Source organism: Nymphalis io, chromosome 4 (genome assembly GCF_905147045.1).
Source record: "Nymphalis io chromosome 4, ilAglIoxx1.1, whole genome shotgun sequence".
In the NCBI taxonomy this organism is placed as follows: Eukaryota; Metazoa; Arthropoda; class Insecta; order Lepidoptera; family Nymphalidae; genus Nymphalis; species Nymphalis io.
The window spans coordinates 203,027-215,559 of NC_065891.1; the positions used below are offsets into that span (position 1 = coordinate 203,027).

At 32.1% G+C, this 12,533-nt stretch overlaps 1 protein-coding gene across 1 annotated transcript; it reads right to left on the minus strand.

Moving 5' to 3' along the window:
* Positions 1-1,193: 1,193 nt before the first annotated feature.
* Positions 1,194-12,110, minus strand: LOC126781684 (protein yellow). Its single transcript, XM_050506651.1, has 4 exons — positions 12,080-12,110; positions 11,500-11,735; positions 2,720-2,908; positions 1,194-2,581 (listed from the first exon to the last, which is right to left on the minus strand). Exons 2-4 carry the CDS (start codon positions 11,723-11,725, stop codon positions 1,497-1,499), a joined length of 1,500 nt encoding a protein of 499 aa, XP_050362608.1. The 5' UTR covers positions 11,726-11,735; positions 12,080-12,110; the 3' UTR covers positions 1,194-1,496.
* Between the last annotated feature and the right edge of the window lie 423 nt (positions 12,111-12,533).

Below are 12,533 nucleotides of genomic sequence, written 5' to 3' on the forward strand. Positions count from 1 at the left end.
CTCAGCAATAATGTTTAAGGCGTATTAAAATATTAAAAAATAAGACATAAAGACAAACAAAACAGCTTGGAGTTAGTACTGGGGTTTGTGTAAGCTCGTCTGGGTAGGTACCACCCACTCATCAGATATTCTACCGCAAAACAGCAGTACTTGGTATTGTTGTGTTGTGGTATTTTTTATTTTTATAGAATAGGAAGGTGGAAGAGCATATGGGCCACCTGATGGTAAGTGGTCACCAAACGCCCTTAGACATTGGCATTGTAAGAAATGTCAACCATCGCTTATAGCCAATGCGCCACCAACCTCGGGAACTAAGATTTTATGTCCCTTGTGCCTGTAATTACACTGGCTCACTCACCCTTCAAACCGGAACACAACAATATCAAGTATTGCTGTTTTGCGGTAGAATATCTGATGAGTGGGTGGTACCTACCCAGACGAGCTTGCACAAAGCCCTACCACCAGTAGGTATATTATTTTTTAAACGCGTATACGAAACACTACTTTGAAAAATGCTAATAATTATTTTCGTGATGAGACAAAGAAAAAATAAAAAGTATAGATCGTTAAGTTATATATAAAATGATTAAATTTTATATAAAAAAAATAATAACAGATCCTAAGGCTAAACCATTATTAATGGTAAAATTGATTACTTATAGATGAGAATCATTACGGACTTGTTTCACATCCAGAGTTGATGTATCCATACAATACACATGTGGCAGAATTTCAATGAAATTAGACACATGCAGGTTTCCTCACGGTGTTTTCCTTCACCGTTAAGCACGAGATGAATTATAAACACAAATTAAGCACATGAAAATTCAGTGGTGCTTGCCCGGGTTTGAACCCACGATCATCGGTTAAGATTCACGCGTTCTTACCACTAGGCCATCTCGGCTTGATGTATAACTAATATAAACATATATTTTTTAATAAGTATAAAATATCATTCATCAGATATAATCACTAATCGATCTCGAATTTATTATAAAAGATATGTCATTTAATATTATGACTTCTATATGTAATACTTTTTTTTATATTATGCGTACGCCTTAAAAGTCGATAGGACATTAATGCATTATTGTATAAAGATATATTTTTTTACATATTTATTTTTTCTATTACTTATATAAAAGGGGTAATTATTTAATAAATAATGCACCACAGAACACATTTAACTCATTTATTATATACATTAGGACACTCAATTTTCTTTAATACATCAACAGATACAACAACAAACTTCGATACAAAATTGACATGCATCGCGATAAATATAAATTAGGTAAGTTCGATTTACAACACTTATATAAAACTAAAGTAAACATAAAAAAATGATACATAAAAGCTATCGACGATTATAGCGTATGTACCACACCTTAAACAATGTCTTTCTTTGATAAAACTATTACATTTTACGACATAATATTGGTTGTAATTTATTATAATTCAGGAGATTTTCTCTTACATTGAGAAATACCTAAATTTTACACTTGGTAATCTTTCAGCCACCATGGGTTTTTATTTGCAAAACCTGACTGCGATGAAGAGATGAAATATGGTTGGGAAGGTTGTTTAGAAAATATCAATGAATTGGATACTTTAGGGATTACGTTTTGGGAAGTTAAAGTGCTTAAAGGAGCATTTGAGGCCCTAGGAGAAGTGGCTGGCAGGAAGATCTGTGGTGGAATTTGAGAAATTGTTTCTAGGCGTGGATTGTATAAAGGTGTTTGTGGAGCGAAGTTTGGAAATGCTGCCGGCGCTTGAATTCTGGGAGCTTGAGTTTCACAAACAGTTCCTTGAATTAGCTTATCTAATGGTGCAACGTAAATTCTAAAGTTGATATCACCATAATTTAATTCCGATTCTAAAAATACGGGCATCCTGTCGGATATTACCCAAACATTTCTTTCCTCGTCAATTTTCACATCACTAGGAAATACAAGACCGACATCGTCTTTATCAGCTACAGCAGTATTTTGTGGTTTCAAAGTGAACGCAGAGTTCCAGCAACCAATAGCATTTTGATCGATTAAGCTGTATAGTTGGACACCAGTACTGTCCATTACTTTAGCAGTGGTATGCGTGTCACGTCCGCGGGATCCGACGACCTTAAAGTCTTGATATGATCCCGTTACTTTAGATTCGTCTCTTAAAATTCGAGTCGAAACGGCGAACTCAGTATAACTGGACAGAGGGCTGAAGTAAAGTGTTCTGAAGCCGTCAGGACCCATAGGAGATGTGGTTATACCAAATATACCCTCAGCGCCCCATTGGAAGTTAAGGCCAGCAATGTTGAAGTCCCCAACGAGAGGATCAGGCATGAAGTAGCTGTGGCTAAATCTCCACGATTTGTTTTGTTCCCAAGAATAAGCGATGAGGCCATAGCCGAGCTCATCCGAGAAATAGGCGAATGTATCATCGCACGTGAGTCCTTCGTCTAAAGCTATGTTTGCGATGAAAGTTGTAGAGACGATGTCTTCAGGTCGGAAAACGTATCGCCTGATACGCTTGTCAGTGTTTAAGTCGTATACGTTTAAAGAATAAGGACAAACATTTGTCACGTTAGGATCTGCAATTAAAAATAAAAACGGTATTCGGTCAATAAACTCTAAAGTGTAATCAAGTTAATCTCTTATATATATCAGCTATCTAATTAATGTATCTACAGCTGTTAGGTATTTATGATAAATAAAATAGTTGTATTTACCGTATCCGTAAGTGCCAACATCCAAAACCCAAAGTCGGTCGCATTTATCAGCTTTGACCCTGTAGACTGTAGTCAGACCGCTCTCACAGTTGCCAAGTTCGTTCCCTTTAAAACTTGGGTAGGGAGTCAACTTAGGCGAAGGTTCATAGGGTGCATCTAAAGGAATGTAGTTCAAGGTAGCAGGTATACCTAAAATAAAGACCACAATGGTAAATCATTCTAATAATTTAACTTTAAAAAGTAACAACATGTTAATGTCCCACTGCTGGGCTAAGGCCTCTTCTCCCTTTAAGGAGAAGATTTAGAGCTTATTCCATCACGCTGCTCCGATGCGGGTTAGTGGATATACTAGTACTTTAAGAGGGCTTTTCTAGTTTTTAGTAGCAAATACTGACGTTATTAGTTAGCATGATTAATTCCACGAGTGGAGCCATAAACTGAAAACAAGTTTTTTCAGGAAATTAGGTTTAAAATCTAAAAATATTTTACTTAACGATGCTAGTGGTTAGGTACTTCGTCAATGATCATGACTGCCTCGTTGGTCTAGTAATAAGGGCGCTGACCCGGGCGTCCTCAAAAACAGCCCAGAGTCTGGAAGGTGGAAGTGTGTACAGTCCTGTGCCTCGGCAAGCATGTAAAGTCGATTTTCCTACGCCTGAACTATTTCCGGTCGTTTCAGATTGCCGTCCCATCGGATTATGAGAGCTAAGGAATAGAAAGATATCGAAATGGTTTTGGATCGATCTAGCCTTTAATCTCTGAAACACGGGCATCGTATCAAACGAGCTAGCAATTTATTTTCGTGAACATTTAACGCACTTATGAAACTTAAATCATGTATCATAATCTGTAGGTATTATACAACACGTACACATTGGTACATGCTGTTGACATGTGAGTTATTCAAGACATATTATGGTGACTGAGTAATAATGATACAAGTGACAAAACATCAATTGCATAATAAATAATGGTTATTTTATGTACACGATACATAAATTTATTCGTACATTCTTATATCGGCGTTAATTATCGGTAGAATTTAAATAGAGAAAAGCATATTTAAACAAAGAAGACCTATTTTTCTTTTGATTTTATTATTAAGCCAACTCAAAATAAAAACTAAAACTTGTTATGATTTCGTCATCATGCCAAATATGGATTACAACTAAAAAGGCGATGTGCTGATACACAACTTATTTTCTAATATGTGTGTTCCTTATGTAAAAAATATTACGTGATTTGTTTACAAAACTTATAAAGTACTAAAAATAAAAGTATTATTTTCTTTGAGAATAATAATTTATAAATAAACTTGTTTTTGTTCGTATTTTCATTTGACATTGAACGTGGTCAGTAATTGTTCATAAACTAGGCCAACTTTATTTTTAAAGAGCCGTGTCTGCGGCGTCGTTCACATACTTTAGTCACGAAAATCAAGTGTCAAGTTTATTTTAAGCTGTTAGCTTAAAAAGCCGCGGCTTTGCCAGCCAGAAAACTTTTTTATTTTTATTGAATAGATAGGTGGACGAGTATCTGGGCCACTTGATGGTAAGTGGTCACCAAGGCCCATAAATTAAAAAGTTAAACCCTATCTAAATACAAAATTTCAGCCAAATCTTTAGATCCGTATGTACAAATAAAAATTCAATAAATGCTCTTAAAATTATAAGATATGTATGAATATTACGGTCGTGTTGTCCGACGTGGTGTGTGATGTTGGTAAACATTACAATATTTCAGAAAATTAAATTATAAATATTAAATAAATTAACATAAATAGCAAGAATTTCATTATATCTATCATATCGTAATGAGTTATTACATAACGGTCTCCGCGTAACATAATTGCTTAAGGGTCTGCTTAAATTAATTTATGTATTATCATACTTTTATAATTTTCCACTCTTTAGAATAGACCTTGGGTATACTTTTCATTATAAATTACAGTTGTTTATGATACTTTATTACAATTACATTATAATAGACTTCACACGAATTTTGTTGATGAAAAAATTATGGGATGAATTGCGCTATTTAGAAGTGTAAATATAACAAATGATTTATTTTACTAAACGGCTATTTTGGCGGATACTAGTCAATTGGACTCTCTATTTCCTCACTCTCATAATCCTATACATCAAATCAAAATATACTTAATATATGCGTTATAGCCTATATATAATATATATAGGCTATAACGCGCACTTTCAAATCGTTACTTTACAGAATTATATGAATATAAAGTTACCACCGGTTCCGTATGTAGATTCTACCGGAAAGAACAGAAGAAAAAGTCAGTCGTTACTTTCTTCCAAAATTTCACATATAAATATGTGAAATGACCGGAAGATCGTTCGCACGACGCACGAGAGTATTACAGCGTCAACTGACTAACCTCTCCGTGCGACATGCATTTTGTTGACGACAGATCTCATTCGATTTTAATTGCCCAACCCGGGCTCTGATCGGGTGAGATAGGCATTAGATCAACAACGCGGTATTTTTTAATAAACTTGTTGAGATCTACAATTTTATTTACACGTGCGGAAGCTTAAGTTATATTTTATGGTTAAATTAATATAACTAAAATTATGTATCAGCTATTTATTGTATATTTCAGTTTAGATGTTATATGATTGTACATATCAACTCTCAATTATCTGTTTCAGGTCGGTCGGCTGGTAAAAATCTTGTCCAGGTAAAATGTCGTTTATACTTAGTTATCTTTTGTCAATTTTTTGCATTTGTTTTGTTTTTGGCATGTAAATAATAAAATATTAAATAACTAATATAACATTATTAAGGGATCAAGAAAAGAATGTTATCTACCTGATCAATAGTTACTTGTTATACAGTCTTCAGTATTCACTTTCACTATTAGAAGATGATGCTGTAAGCTGTACTGACTACAGTACAGTGCGCCTTGTTTTTATAACATAATATTAAAGTTATGCAACCTATTTATGATTTCTTATGTATTGTTCTACCAGCAGTAAATATGTAACATTGGGCTTAAGGCATTGATTTATTCAAAACAACATTAGTAAGCACTACGAATGTGTACAGGGTTCATGTTTCATTTAAATACATACTTGTAAGTATAAGTGGCGAGATGGCTCAGTGGTTAGATTATGTGGATTTTAATCGAATGCAGCGGGTTCAAATTCAGGCACCACTGCCTTTTCGTATGCATAATGTGTGGAAACATCGTCAGGAAATCTCCATATTTTGGTTAAAATTCTGTCACATGAATACTCCAAGTACGTAAGTAAGTTACAGTAGATCACCGTAGTGAAAAAGTTATAAATAAATCTACCCCCAAGGAAAGGCGCCCTTGGCCAGCAGTGGGATATTTATAGGATGTTACTTATCGAAGTAAATAATTTAAGTTGGAAGTAAAACTTAATATTTAAATAAAAATGATAACCTAAAAAACGAGAATACTATTGAATGTTTAGTTATTTAATCGCGAGACATTTTATTGCAAATATAATTTGAATATCTGTTTGTTACTATGATAATAGGTGCTATCGTTTTTATTTTTTTATTAAAAGTACAGTTGATGATGTAATGACCATTACATTCGGCATTGCCAACGTACTATTGAATTAGCCGTGTAATGAGCTCTATAATATGTTAATGTTTAAACCACTTTAATATATCATTTCTTAATTGCGAATATTTTAAGCATAATAAATTGTACGGATTTCATCTTTCGATAGTTGAAGTAAGAACTGGAGGAAGAAAAATAGTTATTTTATTAGTAATCGTGTATAATTTTCATTAAAATAAATAACCTGGAGACGAACATGTGGTCCTGGAGAACCAAGGTGGTCATTTGTAATCGTAGTAATAGCAATTTACTATTTTTTAATTTAGCCACAAAGGCAGTTATCACGAGATATTGAGTTCGTTTTCGGTTTGGTATGATGAAGCGTTTCGAAAACATTGTCAAAAATTATACTAGTACCAAAGAGCGTACTGTTTTCATAATATAATAGTTGAATTAAAATTGTTTAATTCAAGTATGAAGAATGAACGAATCACGTAGATTCGATTCATGGTCGACAGAATGTTGGCCATGCATGAAGGGTGCATGCCAATGTCTCAGGACATCGCTAGTATACACTTTGATTATTAATTTACCATACTTTATTTTTATCTTATTTTGGTGCAGTTAATTGACCAGGTTTATATATAAGGCGTTATAGCGAGGCTTGCGTAATATTTGTAACACGGCCGAGAGACGGTAATCTTAGGTCGGACAGGCAACGTCAGAGCGTGGGACGATTTGAACATTGAAATATTTCAAAGAAAGGCATTGACGTAGCTTTTTATGTTGATATTTAATCAATTTATAATTTCAAGTTGACCGCTGTAGGGCTTGTGATTCCGGGTTCAAGACCGTGCAAATGATAAAAGTTATCTGGTTTTCCTGTTAAGCAATTCTCCGTCAACTCAGTGCCCTGAAGTATGAAATTAGCAGGCTGTTTCGGAAAAAAACGATCATTGTTTAAAAGGCTGAGGTTTTCGGTCATTTTGCATTGCTGACTTGCATTGCATGGCTGACAATCTGACTATAGCAGTTGGAGATAGATACCCATTATTATTACGTTGGTTTATAATTCATTGATTGACTGAAAGTGATTCTATTTGAGTAAAATCTCTTCTAATATAAGGCAAACCCAAATCGTTCTCCAATATTAAAACTTTACGACTCTGAATAATCGTCTCAATAAAAATATATATAAACTAATTATATATATCAAAATGTTTTTGATTCATAAAAAAATATCGAAGGATTGTTTACATATTTTAAATTTTCATTAAATTGTTGTTTCTCTTATTTGGAATTAAGAACACGAAACCGCGGAATGCAATACAAGTCTTTATATAGAACTTACAATTTAATCATTAACTGGTTAAACTAAATTAACATTTTTGATATTATATTTACGTACTTGAAACACATTATCAGACGAGTTTATTTTTGTATTTCTGAATTTTATGCGACATTAAAAGCTCATTTCTGACCTTAGTTAAAAATATTTTGTCGAAAGCCAAAAAAACAAACCGGAAAATACATGTGTTTACATTTCGATGTAACCAGCGATATTTCGATATACATTCCATTTCAAGTATAACAATTCGTGATTAGAATAAATTAAAGTATATTTATAATAGGGTAAGTCAATAATCAATGAAGTATTTAGGTTATATCGCCATTGTAATTGTATTTGAGTAACGTTGTTGAAAATGTTGTAAATCAACTTTTTTGCGGGCGTGGTTACATGTTTTCACTTAAAGTGTTAGTTTCATAATTACTACAATTAGTTACAACGATATATCACAACACTATCGACGTTTTTACGCAAAGGTTATGTTGTCAAATCTATTAAAAAATATAGTATTAAATTTATATTTATATTATTTACTGGAATAAAAATCCGCATAAGAAATTATTATAATTACTACAGTGATTATAAAAGCGTTAGAAATTTTTATAGCCTGTTTAAAGTTAAACTGTTTCTGGCAAAATTGGGCAAAATGACGTGACAAGATTTCTGAAGACGCTGTGAGATGAATATGTAACTAGTCGCTAGCCCAATTCTAACTTTCGTTTAAGCATTACCTAAAACCAAAACATAAATAACTTCATCGTTCAATAGTTCAAATAAATTGTAATGTTTAACACGATCTGCTTGTAGCAATAAACATAGTAAATATGTAATGTAACGCCAGATTACAATCAACCTTCACTTTTATTGTCATACTTACGAGTAAACGAGAAATATATTTAGGCGTACTTAACGCCTAAATATATTTCTCGTTTACTAGACTGCCGAAATAAATGTCTTGATTAATTTATTATTATTATAATAAAAAAATATCCCAGAAACGAACAGTTCGTGTACAAAAGATCTAAGTTCCGATTCACAAGATGGTTATGATAATATTATGCTGAGATAGACCACAGCGGCCACAGCGGCCAATCTTAAACAGAAGCTACTCCTATTGTTCGGTGGAATTGTAATCCAACTCAACCAGAGATTAGGCCCAGAAACAATTGATTTATATGCTTTTTGAGGCAAATGATTGTGAAAAAACATTACTTTTTAGCGGCACAACCCAAGATTTGAACTCGAGACCTCATTTAGGGTAATAAATTACGGCCGAGGTATGAGTGATGTGCCTAAAGGCTATCATAATTAGTAAGTTCTACTTTAAATATTTTAATTTATCATGAATGTTAAAAGCACACTAAACATAACTGCTTATAGTATTCTTAGGATGGCGAAGTAATTTTAGTTAGTATATAATATGCTCAGTTGACTTAATTGTGGCAAGGTTACGTCAGAAACGATTTCCAAAATTGATTTCATACATGCCTACCCTTTAACCTTGCGTGCATGAATATATGAACTTAAGGTATGTCGTATTGTTTATATTCCAAGTAACTGAACGTTACAAGCTTATAGTTTATTTAATCGCAAAAGGTTCTATATATTTTAAATTACTTCCGATCACTCTTGACTCTTGATATTCTTTTATTTCGTCTATTCGTAGAAAAAAAATAGCAAAACCTTATTTTTAAGGAATTATTAGTGTTTAATTTTTTATCTTCAAACTTAAGTTTAAGTAAACATCTAGGAGTGCAAAATAGAATCGAACCTGCGACTATTGAGTAAATTGCACTGCAACCCCTATACCGTAGCGCTATTGACATTATGAAAAAAATGTTTTTTTTTTGTTTTTTTTTTTATGATTTTTCAATTACACTTAAATGTTTTACCAATAGATACTGTTAGACGGCTTGTATGTACATTAAAACGCGGATCTATTTCAACACTGATTATGAAATCAACAGGGCGCAACTAGGTAACACGCAATTTCGTAATTAAGATGCCTATATTAATTATAATTAAAATATTCGTTTTGTGTTCTATAAGTCTTAATTTCAATATTTATTTTACGTACATAAACAATAATTTTAAATTATAACCAAAAGTATTTTTCTAACTATACTAATATTTTCAATATAATAATACATTTTGTTTAATGAGAAGATTGTATATAGTGTTTTAACAAGATTAAATTAAGTGTAAACTGTAAAGCTACCACTGGTTTCCGCTTTGGAGTGTACGTTCATTCTACTTAGAAGAATCGGTAACAAACATATGGCCACGAGGTCAATTATACGCTATCCAAATAAGCAAAGGCTCTTTTGAATCGACATATTTTGAAATATTATATGAAATGTAAAACTAGACTATCTATACAATCCTGCAAGGGGCTCAGTTCCTACTCTTTCTCACAAATTGAATCATAATAAAATCTACTCACATTTATTATAAATACATGCATATATATAAATCAATACCCTTTATTGATCGATAATATTTTATTGATTATAATGCCTATTGCAATCCTGCGATTATCTTGCTGTTTTCCAAAATTTAAGTTATTTCACCGAGGCTCTGGTTTAATGTAAACTAATTTAATATAAACAAGTTTTAAAATATATTCGTATTATGTAATGTAATTTGATAATTTAAATAGTTGTTAAGAAAATCGATAAAGGCATTGTAAAAGTTTAATTTTTTTATCTTTTGTCTGGTTTTAACCACTTAATAAGACACATTACTAGAAATATCATTCATTTATAGTTTCAAAATCAAAAAAATATATTTTAGTGTTTAATTTATTACGTAAATAAATTACACTTTACAATTTGACGATAGACTTTTTTTTACGTAACTGACAATTTAACTTACGTAATATAATAATTTAAATATTTAAATTACCTAGAGCGCGTGTAAGTTATATGTTTGTACGGCTGTTTTACAGTTAGTGTTGTAACGACCGTACTATTTAGGATTTAGAATAAATTCATTTCTATATCACACTCACTGAGGCAATGATACAAGATTTAAATTTGACAAGTAATGACTAGTATCGCCTGACACGTTTCGCTTATTTTTGAAATAGTTTCATAAACAAGCGTTAGTATATTAACTGTCGTTACAACAAACAATAACTTTATGTTGTTCTTTTATTATAATTTTATTCAATATTTGCATATTTTGTGTAATTAATTGAATATTATAATCTTGATCCGGATAGGCGTTGTTTTCATTGAAACATTTGTACAACGATTGTTCTATAGACCTTGAAATAGTAAAACCCATTTTACCAAGGAAACCATTTCTACCTTAATGATAAAATATATTTCCCTAAATTAAAGTATATTCGATTCGTTTTTTTTTTTGAAAAACAAAATCAAGTTTGAAATATAACAGAAATGAATAAGTCAGAAAGTTTTTTAGAATATAAAAATTAATATGTCGAAATATATTACATGGCTGTTGATCGATGATGTGTTGGTGGCGTCATAGGCCATAATTATGTAAACTATCATAGTAATGTGTAACAAAATTGTAATCATAATCGATCGATCAAATTAAAAATTCAAACACTAAGTCAGTTTGCAAGAAAATTACTGTGATTTTGTATTGATTTTAATCCACGGCGATCATTAACTATGCTGACTTAATATGCCTTTCTTAGATATAGAAAATATGTCATCAAAAAGTCATTAATGTGATTTTGTTGTATAATACACTTTACACAATGAAATAGCGTAAAAGTAGTACTTTTAATTATTATGTTTATTAAACATATGCATAACACATATGAAGTGAATTTTGATTGTTTTCTTGTAATCTATTATCGCCACCACCATCGTACTCAGTAACAATGAACTTATCAAAACTCACCAGGTTGCCATCTGGGCACGCTGACGAACAGCTTGTTCCTCCAGCGCTCGATACCGACGGGGAGAGCATTTTGTGGGATGAGCGCACCAGTTTGAAGAGCTTGCTGCTTTAAGTATTGGTCAGGATAATTCCAATCCAACACATTCCAAGAATACATTTCTTGAAGCTTCACCGCCGCTGATGCGACGGCTATGAGGCCCGAAATTAATAGGATCCTTACCACCATCTTGAATATTCTGAAATACAAAAGATGACATAAAGATTATTCACTTTTTATATAACATATCATCAATATCCATAATTATCGTAACTGCGACGTTATTATGACACATTTATATTAACAGTAACTGCGATCCTTATGCTATATATATTGTTATTATTATGTATAATATTATTATTATATTAGCAAGGAAATTTAATTGTATGTAATTCTTTTAATACATAAATCAAAATGCTTATATCAAATTCCTGTAATTATTTGGTCGAGCTATAAATATGATGTGAAATCCAATGTTTCCGTCTTATAATGAATACTTATGAGGCAAACATTCGGTATAGTAAGGTTTGCGTATGTACGTACAATTCGCGCTGGTGCCGGACGAGCCAATTGTCTTGGCTGTTGGATACACACTGAAATGTATCAACTCACCCCTACTATTTAAAACGTGCCTCCATCTTCTCCTTCCAACGATTAAGCTGTCGAGGGAACGAGCGCCGAGTTAAAAAGTTACGCAACAGACGGCGACTATTAGCATTCAAAAACTAGTAGTCACAGCGGATATATTTTGAACATTTCAAAAAAATTTATTATTCAAGTCTTATTTTTAATGGGCAATTTCGCCTCATTTGAAATTTGACATTTTGAGTTCATACATTTGAAAATACTTAATTTAAAGGTATTAAGCAATCGAAGTAAAAAAAAAATCGTTTTTTTGTATTTTTTTAAAACATAGCTTGTAAAATAAATTTATATCAACAGGACAAATAATTTTAAAAATTAAAACGTTTTCAGTTTACATATAAAGTTGCATGTA

What these genes read in the sequence shown, in the direction of transcription:
- LOC126781684 (XM_050506651.1), bottom strand. Translation starts at nt 11,725, where the DNA reads ATGGTGGTAAGGATCCTATTAATTTCGGGCCTCATAGCCGTCGCATCA. An exon ending in CGTGCCCAGATGGCAACCTG is followed by an intron (nt 2,909 to 11,499) that starts GTGAGTTTTGAT and finishes TCTTTATTTTAG; the next exon opens with GTATACCTGCTACCTTGAAC. An exon ending in TGTTGGCACTTACGGATACG is followed by an intron (nt 2,582 to 2,719) that starts GTAAATACAACT and finishes TTTTAATTGCAG; the next exon opens with ATCCTAACGTGACAAATGTT.